Genomic DNA, 23,875 nt, shown 5'->3' on the forward strand with positions numbered 1-23,875 from the left:
CGGGATTCGAACCCGGGACCCCTGGCATTGCAGCGCACTGTGCTAACCACTCCGTCACGGAAGCCGACAATGACTGAGCTACTGCGGCTGCTGAAAATTATATAAAAATGGACTGAAATATTATTTTAGTTAATTCTGGGACGTTCCTCAAATAGTGGAAAATTTTCATAGACGCTGTGAAAAAAGTGCGTGAATTAGTTCCCATCGAGCATCCTAGGTGGCAGCACAAATGCAAGAGTGTGTAAGATCTGCCAGAAGTGTGTAAACCCAGCTCATTATGAAATTTCAACATATATAGTGGGACCTATAAATGACCAGAAATGTATGTAGATCGAAAAAGAGATGGGTTCCCGAAATAAGGGGTCCCATCAGGCTCCCCGATTTGAAGATCTCGCAAACTATTCTGTGTATGTGTGATTGATCAAACGGGCGAGCTTCATCGATAGGATAGTATCATCGTCGTCGCCTTGTAATCAAGGTGTCCCGGGTTCTAAATCCACATTAAATTGTCGGTACAGTAATTCTCTGAATGTTAGTGACAATGGTTCTACATTGACATGCAATGGTAATTGGACATTATCCATTGTCTGGTGCTTTAAACATACTTACTGTAACACTATATTTCGAGAGAGAACTTCAGGTGAAATTTCTTTTGCCGGTGGTGGGAATAGAACCTACGAGAGACCTGTGATTTTTACTACAGTGTAAGTGTTAGAATATGTATAGTTTAAAGCACTAGACAATTCAATGCTAATGTAGGTACAGTCCCGATTAGTCTATTTGTGCATGAGGTAGACTTGAAGCAAAAACTTAAAACATCTTGTTTCCGGCGAGAATTTTTCCTAATGTTGTTGCAACACGAAAGCAGTGGCGGCGATTAAGGGGGGAGGGGAGGGCAAATGCCTCCCTAATGCATAATGTTTAACGAAACTACGCCATTTGCAGAAACATAGACTGCTGGAGTGCATCGCAATATGCATTTGCCGCATTTTATAAAAATTGTGATTGAGTGTCTCATGGGCATCTCCAGAAATTTTGTAATGGCTTAATACAACTTGAATAGTAGAAATAAGAAATAATTATTATGAATATCTGTGTCACTTCAAATGTATGTCAACCTGATATATTTGGTGCCACGTTTTGGTACCCAATCACCGACACTGCATATGGATATGCCAATGAGTACAAATACAATTTCTGTGATTTTACAAATTATATGTTGGCCACCCTGATGGCGCAGTGGTAGGGTCGTCGACTTGTAATCAAGGGGTCCCGGGTTCGATACCCGGTGAAGGCACATAATGGTTCGGATCCCACTTTAAACTGTAGGTCCAGTCCCGATTAGCCTCACTGTGCATAAAGTAGGCTTAAAACACCAAATCAACCAACCAACAAGTTTTATGTTCATTTTCTAGGAGGGTATAAGGGGTGACCTTCCACGTAGTACACCCAATTGTCAACCTCACTTCCACGTAGTACACCATGGACTGCTTTTTGCGGACTAACGAGGCTCTGGCGACTGGCCCCATGGCCAGTATAATTCTGTGTGTTCTGCTTTTTGTCCTTGTTGTGCTGAGTGCCCCTTTACAGTCTCAGCTTTTAACCTAAGTCAGAAAATTTTACGATTTTAGTTGTGCGACATTAGAGTTTTGTTATTTGTTATGGTTAGGGGCTGGACCCCGTATAACGTAATGGGTACAAAATAGTCTAAGTGCTGATGCACCCAAAATTTTAAATCCAAATTCAAAATTCAAATTCAAATGTTCATTTTCTAGACTCGCTAAAGTGTATTTGCATATTTCGTAAATTTAATTTCGTATTTTGTCAAAGTTGGTGCACATGAAGCCACCTATACTCACAACTGAAACCAAAACAAGAAAAGTTATGACGTCACTTCCTGCTGAAAGTGACATTCGCACTTAATCTGCTAAACCATTATGCAAAGCGACTCGACCACATTTCACAAGAGTTATCTTAAGTTTTCTGGAGCTGAAGCTTCTTGGCAGGAGCAAAGGAGGGTTTCTAAGAGGAGGAAAGGGGGCCCCTTTTGAAGTAACTTCGAAAGAAATCGCGTGCTTTTAATGGCATTCTTTCTATTGATTTCCAATGCTCGTTATAATTTTTGTTTCAAATTGAGTCAAAGTGGAAGCAAACTGAACGCTTCGGAATGGATTATGAACGAAATGAGTTTCCTAAACTTCAATTGGAAAATCATAAAGAACAATGACAGACACTTAAACATTTACATGTAAACAAAAGTTGGTTGCGGGCGGCAAAGCCTTTCTCAGTCTTCTGAGGATCTGTTGATGAAAATTGGTAATGCAAGTTTTGGATACTGCGGTTAAATTAAAACGAACTTAATTTAAAATCTTACATCCGAATCGGACCGTTGGAGTTTTGGTTACGGCATATAGTATTAAGATTCCAGTAGCTTTGTCTTATTGGCCAGTAGTGTCAATATATGCCTTTGACTGCAATTCTGATTTCTTGACCAAACGACCGCAAAAAGTTGAAAAACTCACTTTCTCTCCCCGTTCCGCGCCTCATTTATTACGCTGACGACATTTCACGGGCGCAAAAAGGCAGTGATGAGTGAAAGATGAGCTCTCATCTCCTCATCCTTCTCATCTTTCTCATTCTCTTTTTATTCTCTCATCTTCCTCTCATCCTCCTCTCATTCTCCCATCTTTCTCTTATCCTCTCATTTTTTTATTTTCTTATTTTCTTATTTTTTGAAAGATGAGTGCATCTTATCGTAATTTTCCAAGTCTGGGACCAAATGTTTATATATCGTGACCTACGTAAACCTCTTTTCTCATTCTCTCATTCTCTCATTCTCTTATTTTTTGAAGGATGAGTGCACTTTATCGTAATTTTCCAAGTTTGGGACCAAATGTTTATATATCGTGATCTTCGTAAACCTCTCTTCTCATCCTCTTATTCTCTCATCCTCTCATTCTCTCATTCTCTCATTCTCTCATTCTCTCTACCTTTAGAATATTGTCGTCAACATTAGAGATGAAGTTGGAGTGCTGGAATCAACGGGGCCAAATGTTTATATATAGTGATCTTCGTAAACCTCTCTCTCGGGGAGGGAACGATGTGGCATATACACATGCGCGCGCTCTCATCTTCTCATTTTCTTATTCTCTTATTCTCTTATTTTTGAAAGATGAGTGTATTTTATCGTAATTTTCCAAGTCCGGGACCAAATGTTTATATATTGCGACCTACGTAAACCTCTCCTCTCATCTTCTCATCTTCTCATTTTTGAAAAATGAGTGCACCTTATCGTAATTTTCCAAGTCCGGAGCCAAATGTTTATATATATCGTGACCTTCGTAAACCTCTCCTCTCATCCTCTTATTTTTGAAAGATGAGTGTATTTTATCGTAATTTTCCAAGTCCGGGACCAAATGTTTATATATTGCGACCTACGTAAACCTCTCTCTCGGGGAGGGAACGATGTGCCGCACACATACGTGCGCGCGCTTATGTATTGTAACACAAACAAACAAACAAATAATAATTGTTGTTTTTTAGGATGCCTGGCCCCTATAACCTCGCCAGGGTGCGTGGTGCCCAACCAAAAATGTAAAAGTTTTCTAATGGCTGCGGTTATAGATTACCGCACCTCTGTAGAGTTTCACGTGTTTTTTTTTTTCCCCCAAACTTCCATGAAACCCTACAGAGGACCTCCGTAATGCATGCAACGTGTACTAACGACTCTAGTGTTATTTGATGTTGTGATATTTTTTGGATATAGAGGTTTATTATGAGATAGATAAAAATAATTATGTTTATTATAATATTTTCTTGATGAAGATGGAGAATGTATGTGCGTGTGTTACAAATAAAGTTGCATGCTTTTTTTCTAGTGTGTGTGTATGTGTTTTTGATGTTTCGACAGCATCTGAAACGATAAAAAAGAAATTTTATTGTTAATTTTCACGTGTAAAAACAACAACAAATTTTTTTGTGCAAATTTTCTGATTGTCTCGTGCTATAGTGATGAAAAAGATATTGTAAGTGATAACTAATGAAATTAACATTGTAACTGATCTGAACTAGTGAAATTCGTATTGTGCCATTGTAACTGATTGTGCTAGTGCAGAAAATTTCTTATTGTGCGAGAAAAGATGTTAAAAACCTGGTTAAAACTGCTCTGTGACCCTCTCGTTCTTCACGTCGTAGGCGAAGGACTTCTCTGCAATCAGGATGACACTGCATAGGGTATCCTCGGGCAAGGCATCGTGGAACTCGCAGACGACCTTGATGTTGGTTCGATCGTTGACCACAACCTTCTTCCTCTTAGATGTGTTGATGACGAACATCGGTCTGCGGATTTTGAATTCGCTGGGGGTGTAGTACATGTCCACGCTTCCCTCGGTCACGCGTTTGTAAGCCGTGTAAGCTTCGTAAAGTTTGAGGTAATCGTCTTTGGCCACGTCGAGGTTGTAATTCTCGCGCGGGAACACTTCGTTGCGTCCATTCTTCAGATAAACGTTCTTGATCTTGCAGTCGTCGAACTTGCTGGAATCTTTTTCCTGATTATTATTGCGCCCGGTCTGAAAGAGCACTACGACGAAATCTGGCATGTCGAACTGTATGTTGTTGAACTGCGTCGTCACGTCGAATTCCATGTGACTTCCCGACGCTATTTTCTGCACGCACTGGTAACCGTGAAAGTGAATCGGCACCTGCGGACTTTTCAAGATCTCCGCTTTGTACTTGAGGGCGTAGTTCGTTTCGTATTCCACCACCGGCATTCTCAATTCCATGCCCCGGATGACGCACTTGGCTGCTTCGGGTAAAGTGTTGGCTATCGGCGTGGTGGCGTCCGGACCCAAAGTAGAGTATCGCATCAGTACGTCGTTGTCGTTGGCCGCTCTTCGAAACGTAACGCGCAGTCCTCCCTTCCACATGATCTCCTTGTAGTCCGAGAAGAAACCAGGCAGCAGACGCATGGGAAAAAGCACCGTGTGACTTTTCGTCGATATTTTGGTCCCGGCTTCGAATCCCCCGGCCTGGTAGTACGCTGCGTCCGTTTTGGATAATTTCAAGATTCCCACTGCCGTCGACGTGATGCCTGGATAGTCTATTCTGTCGATGACGGTGTTATGTTTCCTCACCTCCACCTGCGAGAACAGGTGAGGCACGAAGTTGTCCACGAGTATCAAGTTTGCTGCTGCAGGAAACGCGTCTCCGCTTTCTTTCTTCACCACGTCGAATTGAAGGTAGAGGTCCGCTCTGTGAGGATGAATGAACCCATCGCCTACGTCCACGTCGTATTCGATCTCCCTGTTCGCTTCGTTCAGATTGGCGAACGTGCGACGGTTGGGAGGGAAAGATTGCAATTCGTAACTTTCGATTTCCTCCATGCTCACTATGTATGGTTATTTATTATACGTTGATTTCCACGATGGCCGTCGTAGTGGCACCTGCGAAATCCACCACGTCTCCTTTCTCGTTCGTCACCACCAACTCTATGTCGTCTATGCGGTTGCGACATACTGGAAAATAGATCGGCGAAGAGGGCGTGTAGATGATCGGTTCCATGAACTCGGAACTTGGTTTGAAAGTGGCTATGATTCCCGTCTGCTTGTGACTTCCTAATAATCCGTCCGAGGATTTCGTGATCATTCCTTCCGCCACGTTACAGTGTACGTTCAAAGTCTCTATGGCCAAGAATTTAGGAATGTTGGTTGCTACATGCTTGATGCCAGCTTCGAGTTTGGTGTCGTTCTCGAAACCTAAAAGTTCTCCTATGGTGCCCAGGTCCACGGTCTCCGTCGCCGACAGGATTTCCACTCTGTGCGTGACCGAATTTTGAGAAAGATATGTTCCTTTGGGTAATTGAGCTTGCAAAGTGGAAAGATTGTATTGTCCTGGCGTGACGACGATGTGTTCGCTTCCGACGCTAATTTTGTTGTTGTGGTGGGTGACGTTAGGTATGAGGTACATGCTGTAGAATGCACGCAGAGCCACGGATTTAGGATAGACAATATCGTCGTGCAGCGTGAGTTTCAAGATTGAAGATTCGCTCGTGAGATGGAACACGCCCATCCTAGTGATGCTGTTTCAGGTTCCACAGTACTTTCTGGAAATCTTCGACCGTAGGGTTATTTATTTTAGAGAGAAACGCGAGCACGGAGAGGCAGAGATGACCGCAGTTCACGTCTCCGAAATCTTGAATGCGTTCGTCGTTGTAGTATATAGAGGTTTTGCTCGTTTTCAGATAATGAATTAAATTTGTAGGTGGAACACCTCCGAAAGAATCGAAAACGAATGCTTTATCATCATTTTTGTGGTAACATATCCAATGCGTGCCTGGATTTTCTTGACCGTCCAAGTTGACTACTCCGCATTCTCTTCTTTTCACGCTTGAAGGTAACGAGTCAGACATAAAAACTCCTCTGAAGTGTTTGATTTGTAACGGTTCGATCAGAGATTCAATGTCTCGGTTGGTGAGTGCTTCTGTTTCTTTTTTTTAAACTTCTTCATCACGCCCTTTCCTCCTTTCTTCTCCATGGCCAGGTTGTGACGTTTCTGTTCTTCCAATTCCGCTTTGTTCTTCTTCGAGTCGATGACGGTTTTCGCGATGGCGGCACTTCCGCCGGCCAAACTTCCAACGGCCCCCAATGCTGCTAGGATGGCCGGGATGCTGAATATGAAACCTCCGATCTTTTGCTGTTTCCGCGAACGCTGCAATCTTTTCAATTGAGGTGTGCTGAGCAGTAATTTCATTCCGTGTCCTTTCGACAAGCAAGAACGTTTCTTCTCGCGTTGTTTCTTGGTGAGTAACCCATCGAGGGCACCTAGATTTTTAAGATTTGAGTATGGTATCTGGTACACGACACCCTTGGGCTTCATGTTGATGCTCTATGTGTTATTTTCACGGTATGTTATTTTCACGGTATGTTATTTATATATATTCTGAGATTTTTTTCTTGTGTAGTTTTTTACGGTATGTTATTTATATATTTTCAAGGCCTCGCAGTCGCTACACAAATTCTATTACGTGCTTCGTTTTCTTGCCAAGAAGTTCCTTTGTCCCCTTGTACACGATTCGAGTTTTGTTCTCGATTAAAATAGATAGCTTCTCGTCGGATAACATGTTAGCGTATCGATCTGGTAAAAATAGACTGTATTGTGCGTTGAGCAACAGGCGTACCTTGGGACCATACTGGGTAGAATCAATTGAACCGGAAGTTATCGTGTAAGATTTGTCGACTTCCAATTCCCGAATTTTTACATACTCGACTGACAAATTTAGCATTTGTTTTAATGCTTGGAGATCACTCATTTTTTCGGTTGTCATATCGAAGAAGAGAAAATTTTCAGTGTGTGTGTTAGAGAAATTTAATTGTTTTTTTTTCACGATGTGTGTTATTTATATATCAAGTTTTTTTTGACACGTATATATATTATTATTTTTTTAACAGAGGAAGAAAGTTCGTGCTTCGGAGAACGCGATGATGTGCGTAATGATATCTTCCCTCTCCTGCATAGACTTGTACCAATCATCAGTATACCGTCTTCTTCCCTGCATTGCCTCGTGCAGTTCGTCCAACCTATCGTTTAATTTTTCCCCTGCAGCCGAAAGCAGAATGTTGAGATCACCGCACCTCAGGCCACTGATCTCCCGAAGATGGTCCTTGAGAACCATTTCACAAGGGATGTGAAATTCCGGCGTTGTTCTTGCCATGATTACAAGTTTATTAACATCTCCGTTAACTACCTTTTTGAATATTTTAGATAGTAGCTCGTGCGGCAAATCAGTTATACGAGACATGTTGTTTTTTTTACTGTATGTTATTTATATACCCCACCCCAATTTTTGTTTTGTGTTCATGGCGATGGTGGTACCCAGTGCGGCGACCCGTTCACCCAGCGATGCGTCTCTGCTCACGAACCTTTCGAAAGCTGCGTGCTCTAACTTTCTGTCTGCTTCGTGACGTGCATCCAGATCCGTCTGCGTAGTATTGTAGGCGATGTCGTGATCTTTGCATGCGGCGTCCAACGGATTCACACCCTTGTCTCCTCTCTCCAATCTTTTCTCGAGTTTGGTACCCGGTCCGCAGTACTGGTAGCCAGGTAAATGCATCTCGAAAGGTAACTTGTTGATGATGTCGTTTACGAGTCCCTTTCCTTCGGCCACGTTCCAAAATTTCGGAGGCAGCGTGTTGATGATTTTGATGAGGTAACCTATGCCCTTGTCGTCGTTCACGATGAAGTTGGAAAGTTTCGTGCTGATCATGTCCACGATGCCAACCTTCTCGTTGTAGAAATTACGGTTGCCTGCATTCTCTTCGCCGGCTATCACCAACAATCGGTCCACGAGTTTCCTCACGTCGTCCACCCAAACGAATTCTTTGGGTAACGTGTTGTAGCGTTTGACCCCGCTGCCTGTTTTGACCTGGTTCCAAATCGGTTTGATGAGATTCCTGTACTTCTCGCCGCTGCTCGATTTCACCCTATTCTGCGAGGCGTCGTTGTTTTGGTACAAGGCATCCGTCATGATCAGAATTTCCTTGTAACTCTGGTAATCTTCGTCGGTGTAATCTTTCGGCTGCTTTTTGGCGACGAGTTCCCACAGTCCCACCGTACCCGGATACCTGTTCCAACTATCCTTGTCGCCTAAATTGACTTTAATATCGTTGCCTTCGAAGGTCACCTTCGATTTCCCAATCTTCCACACCACACCGCCGCCTTCGCTGGTTTCCATGCTGGGATACAATCCGAACACTTCATCCTTGTCGAATTTCCCTGTACTCAGGTAGTCTCGTGCCAAAGGCCCCAACTCGATTTTATCCGAAGACGACGAGGTGCTACCAATAGCTCGACGTCGTGCCGGTGCATCCTTCAGTTCGAATGGCGTCGAAGGAATGCTTGAAATGGGCGTGGGTACGGCGTAACTTTTAGCTGCGAGCGGTACGAGTTCATTAATCAAATTTTTATTTTGTTCTGTGACACTTTTAATTTCTTTACCTAGACCGCTGATGGCATCAATCACAGGTTGATCCTGACGTTTCTTCTCTTCGTAGAATCCGCGATTCTCGGATTTCCAACCTTTGAAACGTTTCGCGAGGTAATCGCGAAGCTTGAGATTTTCGTCTTCAATTTTTCGTTTCGTCATGACGTTATTTATATACATCGTTTCTCACAACGTTGCAACGTTTAGAAAGTCGTTGATTTTGTTTCTGTATTTTCCGTCGTTGGGTTTCCTCGTCATGTCGATCGTCACGAATCCGAAATCGTCACCCTTCCAGCAAGAAGAGCAGCCTTCCGAAAATTGATTGTAGTTCATGTCTCCGCCTACGTAGTCATCGTACGCATGCTTGAGGTTGGTGTGATCTTGACGAAACAAACATATGAAATTAGCGTTGTCGCGTACTAACTGTTTTGGAATTTTGGAAAACGTTTGAGCTAGGTAGAAGCAATCCATTCCTTTGTGACGACCTTGCGTGAAAAAGTTGCGAATTTCATTTTGATTTTCCAGGATGGCGTCGTCGAACACAACAACTGAATTTTCACGACAATCGTCGAGTGGTTTTATTTCCGAGGCGAACGTTGCAATGTCCAGACCATCGTACAGTTTCATCAGTTGCTGGTATTTGGATTGCTCTAAACTTTTCGAGAACACGTACAGGTGCCTGTTCTTCCAATCTAACCAATTCGGTGCAAGGAGAAAATTGTCCACGAGCAGTGTCGTTTTTCCACACCCCGAAGGTCCTACGATCAGACAGCGGATGCTGTCGGGGAGCAATTCACCGTTCTTTTTCTTCGTTTGACTTTCCGAATTAGGTAAACGTTTCACAACATTCCACGTGCTCATAGAATCACTTCGTTTGAATCGATCCAACTTGTTTCCGGAAGTCCCAGCCATTTCACCAAAAGTTTGTTGCCTCTCTTGCGCAAAACTTTTTCAATAAGGTACGTGTCGGGGTATTTAGTTTTAGAGAGTTCCTCCTCGTAGAAGCGCCCCAATAAAATTTCACCGCCACTGTCTTTTATTATATACGTGTGACGGTTCCCAGGTAGAACTCGAACCACGGTAAAAAGTTCAGTACTCCAGTTTCGTGTAAAACCCCTGTCGAACGTTCGCTTCAATTTACTGACCCTCACCTGTTCTCCAATTTTGTATTTAGCTTTTTTTGTCGTGGGCGTGTACTTTGGACAGTAAACGCTAGAAATTAAACGTTGCTCGTCAGACCTGGTAACGTCAGCTGGCTTCATGCCTATCGTTGCGTGCCGTGTGTGATTATAGTCGTTAACAAGTTCCGGAAGAATAGTGACCCACTTGTAGCTTCCCTGAAGCGTGAAGCGTGACCACATGCGCGATTTCAGAGTGCGATTGAATCTTTCCACGATGCTGGCCTTGACGTCACTGAAGGTCGAGTAATGTTGAACGTTGTGTTTCCGAATAAACTTTTGGAATACGGCATTGTAAAATTCCTTCCCTTTGTCCGTGTGCAGAAACCGAGGTCGTCTGCCGCCGCTTTCGCGAAAAATTGTCTTGAATGCTTCCGTGACGCACGTTCCTGTTTTCGCCTTCAAAGGTAGAGCCCATGCGAATTTCGAAAATGTGTCTATGATGGTGAGGAGGTACTTGTTGCCCTTGTTCAATTTATGTACGTTTTTTAACTTGCCGCTACTCATTTCAACGAGGTCACTTTCCCAGAGGTCGTCAATTCCCTTGGTTACCACAGCCAAACGTTTGTAGTTGCGGCGTGCAGGTTTATGCAATTCTTGGACGATAGCTTGCCTAGACATTTTTATTATTTTTAGAGATTACGTTTCAAAAGAAGCACCAGCGTGATGGGATTCAAAGAGGGTGGCACTTCGCTCGTGTTTTGAATGATCAGCTTATCGCCGGCACTCACGTCGAAAACGGTAAGATCTTCGTCTTCGTGTATTTCATATATGTTGCGCCTTTCGTTCCAACGTGCCAGAGGAATGTTTCCTGCTTTCTGGACGCCACGATTCGATATCAAAGTCATGGTGGGAACGCTAGCTTTTCTGCCGTGAGACCAGTACGAAAATTCGTTTATCTGAATCGTGCCATCGAGGAGAAACTTATAGTACGGATGATAAGGATGTAGCATGTACAGTTTGTTACCTTCGACGAATGTGGAGATTCTTTGTTGATTGGGTACACTGTTGATTTCGATGGCTTGCAGAGAATGCAGTTTAGCGAATTTAGTATCGACGCTAACGAGGTTGCTGTGAAGCTGACCTAGTGTGTTTTGTATGGGCAGCAAATGTTCGACTATGGTATCCGTTACGGTAGAAAATGACGGTTTGATTTTCACTTCCACGTTCAACTGCTTGTAGCTTTCGTTGAGTTCTTGCAACTTGGCACCGAAAGAGGCCAGCGTTGATTCCTGCGTTGATTCCAGCACTCCAACTTGATCTCTGATGTTGACGACAATGTTCTGAAGGTTCTCAATTTGATTCAATTTCGAGCTCTTCTCGGTAAGATCGTTCACGATGATTCGCATGTCTGTAAACTGCGTGTGAAGGTCGGCGACGCTCTGCGAAGTGGGCAGCGTCGACACCAGCGAGGCAAGTTCGTCTCGAATCTGTTCCACGTTCGCCGTTTCCGTTTCCAGTCGTTTCAGCATGCGTGATATGTTCCTTTTCAAAGCATGTAATTCTTTGGAGGTGGGGAGATTGGCCACTTTACTCTCGAGATCGCTCAACGAACTTTTGATGTCACTCGAATCTGATAGTGCCGTCACCGCCGTTTTCAATTTTTCCAAATCTTCGCTCGAAGGCACGCTCGTTCGTAACGATTCCAAGTCACCCTGTATGTTGTCCAGTACGTGATGAAAATGAGTAAGATTGGATTCGACGTTCAAATTTTCCAAATATTGGATCTTCTGCTGAACCGTGCTCAACGTGTCCTGAATACTCGTCAACACACTTGCTTCAGCGTGAATATTTTTAATTTCTTCGTTGATCAATTCCAAGGACGCCTGAAGCGTAGCGATGGTGGTTTGAATGTGTTCGAAATCTTGATAGGCCTCCAATTGAATTTTTATGTTCGCGACGCTTTTACCGATGACCTGGAGTTCGTCCGACGATGGTAGGTTCGTCATGGTATCTTCCAAAGTCTGCAACTTGGATTTGATTTCTCCCAACGTGCCGGTGAATTCTTCTTGTAATTTAGAAACAACGACCTGTAAGCGTTCTATATCAATATCATTCACCACTGTTTGAAGTTCAGAGAAATTCTTTTCTATTGCGGAAGTTCGCTCTTCGATTTCGAGTTTCAATTTTTCCAAATCTTCATTTTTCGATTGAAATTGCTGTAATTTGGCCAAATCATTTTGAAGCGAATCCATGCTCAACTGTATATTTTGAATGTTGTCGTAAGAAGGTACGTCGACATAATTTTTTATCAGTGTTTTCAGTTCGGAATCGATTTTCAGAATGGGATCGAGACATTGTGTTTGGAGCGTAGCGATTTCCGACTCTAAACTTTTGTTTAAGGTCTCCTGTAAAGCGATCAAATCGGTCCTCAACTTCTTAACACGAACGTCCAACATGAGAATCTCTTCTGCATGGTCTACACGCTTGGTGTTGCCGAAAATATCGTTAGGCATTTTTGGTTAACGGTTATTTATAATAGGATAGATGATTCGTAATTCTACGAAGAGAGGAATAAGTTTGTCGTAATCTCCTAGGAGTTCCACGTAAAGATAATCTCCTGCAGACACATCGTACGACATGTTAGAAAGTATCTTGTCGTGCTTCATTCGAAAAATGTTCTTGCCGGTAGAAATTTTGATTTCGCCTGTGTTCTCCGGATTCACGGTGATTTGAAGTTTCCCCTCGATCGGAATTTCATAGAAATGTAAATTGTTATTAAAAACATAAAACATCTTGCCCACATCGTTATTTATTTCCGTCCATATACTATTAAGATGTACAATTAGTAGACCATTGAGTTTAGATAACACGGAAGGTAAGAGGTTATTGGAATTTGGTAATGCAGTGTCCATGTTGTTTTGTTTGCGAAAACCAAAGAGATTCATTGTCCTTGTTAGTTATTTAACACGTGCCTTTGCTATTCTTCAAAACATACGGAGGAAAAGAATGAAAGAGGGAGCCCTCGGGCGATGAAAAGTTGCAACCTGTTATTATGTTGTTAAGCCCGCTCCAAACCAAGCCTCATTAAATTCAACTTTTCATCGCCCGAGGGCTCCCTCTTTCATTCTTTTCCTCCGTCTGCTTTTGAAGAGGAAAAAACACAGCGGACTTCATGGCTATGGGGTTACGGTTAACACACGTCACATTTATCGCTTCCATTGTAGTGCCCCCACTCTCGCGTGTGGATTTGACAATTGAGAACACGTAACTTGTTGTCCGCTGCATCCAATGCGACCTTGCTTACGCGCGTCGTGTACAAATCATGCAATTTACTTGCAATGCGATGATCGGTGCTGAGTTGCCTTTTACCATGAAAAAGACATTCCTTGTAGTCTTGCATGCTAAATTTGCTGGTACTTATTTTTCCCACCCCCTTCGCTTTCTTGATCTCTTTTTCTTCTGCAATCTTTACACAGTACATTTTGGCACGAAGCCCCGCAAATTCGCTGATGTACTCCCCGCCAACTTCATCTTTGAACTTTCCAATCGTCATTTTGTTTTCTGCCGAATGTAAGTGATGGCCTGATGGTAAGTTGCTAAAATCAAACAGATGCTTCATCTTAGTCAGATCATGTTCGAGGCTTGGTGTTTGGATTAGAAAAATGAAGCTATCCGTATCAATGTAACATATTTGGATGTTATCTCCATAAAAGGGTTGAAACTGATTGTAGTACGATTGGTACATGTGCAATTTTGATAGTTCAAGAACAGTGGCACCTATGGCAATCGGCTTGTTGAGCATCACTTGCTTCTTGTTCCTCTCAACAAATACTAGATTCTCGTCGAAAATGGTGAAGTTTTTGAAGTAGGGGGACGCGACGATCTTTTCAAATTTCTTTTCGTCCGTGACCAACCTTGCGTCGATGTAATTACGCACGTTCTCCATCGTCTTGCCGTAGATGGCGTTATTGAACAGTTTGTACAGATCCTTGTCTGCAGGCGATGTCGATTGCGCTCTGCGGCGCGTGTTCTCGGTTATGTAGGGTTCCAGCCACTTGCTCTGTCGGAACTTCAATCCTCTATGAACTTTCTTCAACTGCAAGCCGTGACTTATGTAAAATTGGAGGAGTCGGTAGTGCAGAACGTAATTCCGCTTGTTCTCCATGCTTAGTATGAGTTTTGGCTCCGATCCTCCAGGTGGCTTCTCCTTGGTGGGGGCCAGGGCCAATCCGTGATGTTTCTCGTGAAGTGTTTCGGGATAATCGAGATCCACTTCCAAGAAACAGCCCCATTCATTATCTTCGCTCCAGTTGAGAAAATCTTCGCAGGAGAGTTCCTCTTCGGTCATCCACGCGTAGTCGCTGATGGGAAGACACTGGGACATGGAGTGGCCGTACAGGTTGTTGACATCCCAGTAGACAATGTAGGTGTTGGGCTTCGATGCATCGTAACCAGGCGTATGAGGATTGTTTGCCCGAGCATGGCGTCGGGGGCATTGGACGATGCCACCGCGTATCGCACTCTCCATGAAAGCATACTGTTCCTTCTCTGCGATGAGGCCCAGTTCCACGTTGGTGTATTTCATCATCGAAGCCCAAGTCAACCCCGGCGTCGTGAAGAAATACGCAGGATCCAACTTGTATATCGCGATGCATCTCTTACGAAACGATTCGAAAATATCCATCAGAAGTGTCACGTCCAATTTCAGATAGAGATCGTGATAATTGCGAAAAGTTTGGCAATTGAATGCCGTCCATACACTACGAGCGTGTTCGTAGTCCTCTTCGGAACAGACGTCCCCCGTGAGATGAGAATAAAATACCCCCCGGGGTGGAAGTTCCGTCTCGTCAAATTTGTCGAAATCGTTGACGTACTCGTAGGGGTAGACGCCCTTGCGACGCAACAGATTCAAATTCTCATGTCTCCCCGAAAAACATTTTTGCTTGGTGGCCACAAGATCTTCGTCGCCAAGTTGAGATGCAAGGCTTGCGAGGCTGGAGGACAGGAAATTGTAAGAGTCCAGGATTCGCACTTCCACACTTCGTCCTTCTTCGAGAGGGATCCACACTCTCACTGTAATATACTTCTCACTTGTTCTCGGAATGATGCTGATTCGAGAAGTTATGTTGTGGAGCTCTTTGACGAAGAGATGTGTATCGTACTTCTCCGTGTAGTGCAGAAACACGGCAACAAAATGCGACTCCTTAATTTTAAGATTGCACGAATTACAGATGGTGCTTAGAAATAATCCATTCTGGTGGTTATGGTGGACGACCTTGTAATTTTCGGGGGTGAAAGCCTGGTTACACTCCTCACATCTTGTCGCCGCGTCATGTCTCTGTTGTTGTTCTGTTGTGAGAGCAGGTGGAGAAACGTAAGAGCCTTTCAGGCCGGGTGCAAGTTCTCTCGCGCATTCCGCTATCTTCTCAACAAAATGTTTTGCCGCATCGGGTCCGCAATACAAGATGACATCATTCAATTTTTCTCCGTAGATGGAGAAACTGCAAGGCTCGTGGTGAAAAATTTGGGTCGTGCTTGAGGTAGAGGGATCAGGGTCGCAAGACGTCATGGGAACTTGGAAGCTTTCAAAGTCGGCATAAAGGACGACGGGATGGTGGAGAAGAGCCTGGTGTTTCTGAAATTTCATCTTGGTTCCGGGTTCCGGCATGACATCTTCGGGTTCTGCATTCACGGAGCCAAAACACTTGTGCTGTTCTTTCATCTTCTTTCCCTCGCGAAAAATTCTCAAACATCGATCGCAAATTTCGATCTTATCGTGATCCTTGGTGATCTGTCTTCCTACTAATCGTGAGAAATTCCGTATCAAACTGTAACGGCCATCTACAAGCAAGAGTCGAATTACATTATTCTGGCTTCTAGCAGGTCTTAACACACGAATATTGTCGGAATCGTCAACCCCAAACACAGAAATATCGATATCTTCTCCTTTTTCCTCTCTATAGTTTTTTAAAATTTGATTGATCTTATTCAGGGGCACAGGGTAGGAAATTCCTCTCATCATATTCTCGTATCTTCCCTCGTATCCTCTGTAATTGGACAGACGTTCGGGGTTAACATTATTAGCTGGGTGTAATGCGGCGATGACAGACCATAGGAAACTCTTCTGATCATTACTTTGTATGTTCAACACTGCATTTTGTTTTTTTTGTTTTTTTGTTTTTTTTTGAGCGCTGCGTAATGGTTTGAAATTGCAGACTCGAAGTTCTAACATGTGGTTGTGACCGCAAAGACTCCACCCACTTCCTCTACCTTCAAACTCTTCTTGTTTTTGTGTCAAGTGCTCAAATAGCCGTGTCACTATCTCGTCAAGATTCTCGTTATCGTCATCGTGTAAGCTTTCACACCCTACGTAAAAGCTGAAAGTGCTTGACTCGGACGAGACAACTTTCTCATACAGCAGAGTCAAGACGAGATGAATTTTAATTGCAACGTTGACGAGGCAATCACGTAATTTATCGACTACCAGAGATTTCACATTGTCGAGGAAGATGCTCGAGTCACACTTTTCATCGCTTCCAGATTTATACGTTATGATACGTGCACTTTTATTCAAAGCACCCTCCTCATGCCCATCAGTGCGAGGTTTCTTTGCCGGCGGGACTAGGACATCATGATCCGGTAAACGACATTTTTTCAAATGCCTAGCAATGTTAGGTTTAGAAATCAACTTTCCACAGTTGCGACATGGCACTTTCCCGCAAAGACCGGAGGGACCTGGTTGCGGTTCCATTTTTTCTCTCTGTTATTTATATATATATACAGAGAAATTTTTTTTGGGGGGGGGGTTGTGGTGGTGGTAGTGGAAAGCGCACTGAAACAGAAGGAAAAAAAATTGAAAAAATGCTGGACATTTTTTCCTTCCACATATATATATTAAACGCGAACAGTATGTATGTATGTATGTATGTGTGTGTGCACTGTTGTAGGAGGTTAAAAATATGCGACATGTAAGTGTGTGTCAATTTTTTATGACTCCTCTGAATATGTGTGTGTCAGACGTAAAACAAAAAATATTAATATATCATGAAAATAAAAACTTACCTTTCAAGAGCGATGGAGAGAGACTTCAAAATAAAAACTTGTAGCTCACTAAAACTTCCACGATGATATATATGTATACTGCCAGACAAACAATTAAGAATACTGAACTGCCACGATTGACGTTCACCTTTCAAGAGAGATAGAGAGACTTCAAAATAAAACTTGTAGCTCACTAAAACTTCCACGATGATATATATGTATACTCCCAGACAAACAAATTAAAAAATACTGAACTGCCACGATTGACGTTCACTATGATAATGATGTACAAAAGAAGAAACTGGTACGTTATATAAAAACTCCTCTCTTTTTTCTCCTTCCCTCCTTCCTACTCCACGCGACTCTCTTTGGTGAAAACACAATAAGCGCTATAGTCAATGTCCTAGCAAATAAAACCCTTGTTGACTGATTTACTCATGTTATATTTTTTTTCAACAAAAAACTTTTGTGATGCGCACAATATCCTGTGGGGGACAAATAACAATAAACGGGACGTTGATAGTTCCACCCATGCATGTATTCTCGATTATTTCCCCTCGGCCTCTATTCCACGCCCCGTCAGGGTGTGGTGTGTGAAACGGGCGGCGATCCCAGCACAAAACTCAAAAGCGGAAGATGCTGCTGTATTCGCTTCCACCGCATCCGCTTCTGATTCTATTGTTATCGGGGATGTGATGGATTCTTTATTCAGAACCGTGGGAAAGCTGAAAAAAAATAGAATCTCTTCGGGCGGAAGAGGATGCAAGGTGAATGGGTTCGGGGAGGGGTTGCTGTGGATAGTTTGGTCCGTGATGAAAATGTTACATTGAGCGAGGAAACACAATTTCTCCACGGGGACGGGAAAAGTTCTACCGAGCGTTGCTATCCACGCGAACATTAGAAATTGCCTGAATGCCTTGGGGGCTTGGCATAGGATTATCGATTTTCGTTTTAGAGAATAATCTATATAAGATTCTAGCATTGAGAACGAACAACGTTGATTGAATTTTGACAACATTCGCAGTACAAATCTAAACTCGTGATGATTTCGTCGCCACCATGCACCCCCGGCGAGGTTATATAGGGGCCAGGGATCCTAAAAAAACAACAATTATTATTTTGTTTGCTTGCGTCACAATACGGAAAATAATAAGAGGCATACGCACGCGCGCACGTATGTGTGCGGCACATCGTTCCCTCCCCGAGAGAGAGGTTTACGTAGGTCGCAATATATAAACATTTGGTCCCGGACTTGGAAAATTACGATAAAATACACTCATCTTTCAAAAATAAGAGGATGAGAGGAGAGGTTTACGAAGGTCACGATATATATAAACATTTGGCTCCGGACTTGGAAAATTACGATAAGGTGCACTCATTTTTCAAAAATGAGAAGATGAGAAGATGAGAGGAGAGGTTTACGTAGGTCGCAATATATAAACATTTGGTCCCGGACTTGGAAAATTACGATAAAATACACTCATCTTTCAAAAATAAGAGAATAAGAGAATAAGAAAATGAGAAGATGAGAGCGCGCGCATGTGTATATGCCACATCGTTCCCTCCCCGAGAGAGAGGTTTACGAAGATCACTATATATAAACATTTGGCCCCGTTGATTCCAGCACTCCAACTTCATCTCTAATGTTGACGACAATATTCTAAAGGTAGAGAGAATGAGAGAATGAGAGAATGAGAGAATGAGAGGATGAGAGAATAAGAGGATGAGAAGAGAGGTTTACGAAGATCACGATATATAAACATTTGGTCCCAAACTTGGAAAATTACGATAAAGTGCACTCATCCTTCAAAAAATAAGAGAATGAGAGAATGAGAGAATGAGAAAAGAGGTTTACGTAGGTCACGATATATAAACATTTGGTCCCAGACTTGGAAAATTACGATAAGATGCACTCATCTTTCAAAAAATAAGAAAATAAGAAAATAAAAAAATGAGAGGATAAGAGAAAGATGGGAGAATGAGAGGAGGATGAGAGGAAGATGAGAGAATAAAAAGAGAATGAGAAAGATGAGAAGGATGAGGAGATGAGAGCTCATCTTTCACTCATCACTGCCTTTTTGCGCCCGTGAAACGTCGTCAGCGTAATAAATGAGGCGCGGAACGGGGAGAGAAAGTGAGTTTTTCAACTTTTTGCGGTCGTTTGGTCAAGAAATCAGAATTGCAGTCAAAGGCATATATTGACACTACTTTGGCCCATCCAGTGAAGTGCCGTGGAAGTAATTTACCTTGCAAATCAATCAAAACGAACGAGTGAAATAATTCAAATTTGCGTAAAAAAATTAATTTAACACTCGGAATGCACACGGTTCCGTACACATTTCCACCCATAATTACTTTCGATATAGCTTTAAAACACTACATTCATAGGGTAATAGAAAAATAATTCCCAATAATTCACAAGAAAACTATCATAGACTGGACCAGTAAGATAATTTGGATTACGACCGTTATTTTTTCGACGTTGCCAAGCATTTTGATCGTTTTTCGCCACAATGTCTGGCACACATTGCTCACAGAATAAGATATATTGCACATAAAAATGAAGATTTTATCGTTTTCTTAAAATTTCTTTACCATTGTATCGATTGTCCATCATGACTGTTTAGATGTGCAGTGGCGGCGATTGGGTTCCAAAACCGGGGGAGGGGGCAAGGTGCCAAAACTGGGGGGAAAAGGCAGTATACTTCCCTTTGTATATAAGATTCAGCATAGTGTGAGGGCAAAAGTGGCCAAAAGTAGGGAGGCAATTGCCCCCCTCACCCCCCCTAATCGCCGCCACTGCCTTCGTGTCTGCCATGTTTGTTCTTGTCTTGTGTTCGGCTGTTTAGAAACAGATTTTATTTGCCAAACATATAAAGATTTGGCATGCAATGTTAATTGGATTTTGTCTAATGCTTTAAACTTTAATTGGAAAATGTCCAATTAATATTACATGCTAATGTAGAAATCATTGTCACTAACATTCAGAGAACTATGTAAAGATTCCTTTCTGATACTACTAAGATGTGACACACTGCGTACATGGTATCAAATCTTTAAACATGTAACTTCCCACCCGCGAGTTTGAGCAAATTTTTCACACCAAGTTTCTACGGTTAGAGGCAGAACATATTTGATAAAGCGTCTTACACTACATTAGCCAAACACGTACAAAGTTTGACTTCGAAAACTATGCCATCCCAGCAGAACTTGCTTCCGCCCGCTATTCTTTCGCTGGAGTTCTGCTCGCATTGTGAGCTTCTGTTAATATTAGCCCTTTCCCTTTTCACGGGTATGGTTCATGCTTCCTGCGGGAGCGCTGGAGTCAATCATTGATGTGCTTGAACGAATGGGTGAGGAATCCCTCCATCTCTTTTCATTCTCCAGTGTAAATATAGTTCTCGCTTGAGTTACTACACAGAGAAAAATGAAAGGGAAAAAACTTTTTCTGCAACGGTGCGATTTTCAGGTGATGCGTTTTCCGAACCTCAAACTTTCCAAATGGTACAGTTTGTATGTAAATTATTCTAAAGACTGCAAAGAAATCTAGAAACTGATAGTAACTGTAACAAACATACAACGACTTATACAAAACATTCCTTACAGTTTACATAAATTGTTGCAACGACATCTTTGGCAAGCAGAGTGAGTTAGAAAAGCAATACTTATCACTAGACCTCGGATTTTTATGTAATATCAAAGTACAAAATATTTACATAAATATGTAACAATAATTGATAAAATATGTTCCTAAATATGTATTATCAAAAGGATATGTAACATTAATAACAATCTGTATCTAAGCAATTTCAAGAATTCTGCTAGATATTTATTCTATTTAAACATATTCAACATAATTTATAGGACATAATTTGATCAAATTAAAAATTGTATCAAATTTATGAAGTCAAAAAACACAGCAACGTGTACATATTTATGAAACCAATTTTGTCAACTATTAATTACTTTTCACATCGCAAATTATTGTATAATATGTAAGTAAATATGTAAGAGAGCTCTGTAATTTTCGAAACAAATTGTAAACAGAAGCTTCTACAGAAAGAACAATGCTACATGCATAGCTACTTTTGTACTTTTTGTACAAGTGAAGGGAACATATTGTGTAATTCGCTACGTACAGGAAGTAGCTTTCTTGTCCACGGATGCCAAGTTTCTAGATTCTTTGCCTAAACTTAAAAGCGAAACGAGAATATACGAGAAAGGAAGGGCATATTTCGATAAATAACAGTCCCGTATATTTTTTTTTTTTTTTGGCCTTCAGCTTGTCTTTCGAATTTGCAGTTAATTTTAGATGACCGAAAGCACTATGCATCTCACTGTTTAGAAAATATGACATCATATGAGGTACAAATTTTCTTCATGTGTCAGAGATCGAAAACATAGGAAAAGGATCAAGATAGGAAATAATACCAAAATATGTTTTTATGTAAAGTAAATTAGCAAATATATAAAATATGTAATATCCTAGCAAATATGTAAAAATATGTAACAAAACCTATGCATAATCATTTCAGTTATATAATTCGTTGACATTTTCCAGTTCAAGGTATGTATCTAGAAAGGAATAGAAAATGTATTGAAATTACATACACATCCGAGCTCTACTTATTACATACGATATAATATATATTTTAATATCTAGCTGTAGAGCTCTAAAATCATTAGGTAGGTATGTTATATTAAATAATATAGCTTACATATCCAGTGGGTGGGAAATAATGAATCCTGATTGGGATGTGTTATTCATAACCAGAGGGTGGGATGGTTCAAGACAGAGGAGTGGGAATTGCCCACCCCCTTCAATCGCACCATGTAGCCTATCATATGATAATACTATTTATAAAGACGGCAATACTCTCTACGCCACCTAGGGCAAATCGTACACAGAAATGCTTTTTGAAGGCTCTTGAAAGTGTATTAAAACAATGGTATGATCTCAATAATGTGTTTAACAACAATGATTCGTTCAAATAACATTGTCACGACAATGACTGTGGACGATTTTAAGACAATATATTTCAACTGTTGCGTAAAGGTTGCAAAAGTATAATAGACATAATGAGATCATCAATATATCTTTCAGCTGATGTCGGGAAATAACTCCAAAGTTTGCGTCATTTCAAGGACGTATAGAGGTTCTCTGGGGGTTCAACTCACCAAAATGTTCTAGAAATAATACTAATTCAGTGCTTGTTTTCTAGGAAGAAAGGTTCTGGTAGTCTTCAAGTTGGTTTGCTCTTGTGTTTGTTATTAGATCTACTTAGAATACTGTACTATGTTCATGAATGATCACACATGAAAAGGTGCCGGACCGACGTACCGTTGCGTACCGTGAGGAAAAAGCACTGCTAATGATAAATAATGAAAACTTAGCAATGCTTAAATCGCAAGTCATTAATGTAATAATTGTATCATGCAAATCGGACTTACACAATAAGGAATAGGAAAATTGCAAGTATGGTGTGCCTGACTGGTGTGCCAAAAGGTGTTTTATTCAGAATACTGAGAAAAGAGAATGTTTGAAGTGAGTTTGAATCTTTCTACGCTTTGGAGGACAGAAAGCTAGGAAATTACTCCGTTTAAGGAGGATTTCTCATTCCGATACTGGGGTGAGTGAAGACCGGCGTTGAAACCTTACCTATGCTCCTTTGTGGAAAGGTTTCGACTACACAGTGTAGTGATGAACTTACCCAGGTGTCTTCTTCTTCCTATTGCAGAAATGGACGAACGTCATGACGACAAATATAAAGGCAAAATTAACTCCACACGTTATCCCAATGATGAGGAGAACCTCGTTTGTCCCGTAGCACATCTCCAACCTCCTCTTCACTGGGGATTCCCCTAACTGCCTCACGTCACCGGGGGAACTGGTGGAGGTCCAATTAGAATCAATGTCCGCTGGCCACATGGCAGTGTTGCCAACACTAACATTATTGTTCTCGACGACCGCATCTTGCACTGCGGTCGAGTTCCTGTGCCTCTGGTGCGACCTGGTGCCCACTTTGGTGGTGCGGTGTTTGGCGTGGCGGATGGGGTGCGTCTCGTTTTCGTTCCCTTGGAACGCCATGAGTGTCCTCTTGGTGCGCACCAGTATGTTTAGGTCGTTGGTGTGGTGTTCTCGTGAGGTGGTGTTGTCCGGTTCCTCACTCCGCCAGCCGGACAGCAACATGGACATCTTCCGGCCGACCGCAGTGAAGATGTTACCATTCACTATTTCTGTGTCTGGAAAGAGAATAAAAGCTCGATTACAATGTTGCCAGATCGGGACTATACACAGGGTGTCATATTAATATGGTAGTGGACAATTATAAGGTAGGGGGCCCGAATTTCGTCCCCCTCTGTATCTCGGCCCTCTAGCTAGGAGTGCAATCAGCGCCGGCATTCCAGGATTTGGGAAGGCACACAGAGCGAGTTGTGAAAATTTCGTACCCCGTCGTGTTCCTAATTTCGTCCACGGGATCCGCTGCACAAATGTTTCATGTAGTTCCACGAAACATACTCCTGCGCCAAAAACTGTGTGCAATTTATTTGTGATATTTGCTTGGAAGACTAAAGGCTCATCTTACAAATAGATAATAACTTAAGTTTATTTTTTGTTCTGACTTGTGCTAAATTCATGTTTTCAGTTTGCTACATTCCACTATGTTCATTATGTTCACTTTTGTAATAACCTATTATAAGTAACATGCATACCTTGGCAAGTCATTATTACCCT

General features: G+C 42.0%; 1 protein-coding gene across 2 annotated transcripts in view; it reads right to left on the minus strand.

The window, feature by feature from the left end:
- Positions 1–23,875, minus strand: part of LOC145989902 (uncharacterized) — a 346,996-nt gene that overhangs the window by 71,834 nt on the left and 251,287 nt on the right. For both annotated transcript variants that reach the window (XM_083125397.1, XM_083125396.1), the window contains exon 3: positions 22,851–23,382. In XM_083125397.1, the coding sequence (XP_082981523.1) occupies positions 22,851–23,382 (532 nt within the window). The remainder of the gene's footprint in view (positions 1–22,850; positions 23,383–23,875) is intronic.

This window comes from Lepisma saccharinum, chromosome 7 (genome assembly GCF_977018435.1).
Source record: "Lepisma saccharinum chromosome 7, izLepSacc3.1, whole genome shotgun sequence".
NCBI lineage: Eukaryota > Metazoa > Arthropoda > Insecta > Zygentoma > Lepismatidae > Lepisma > Lepisma saccharinum.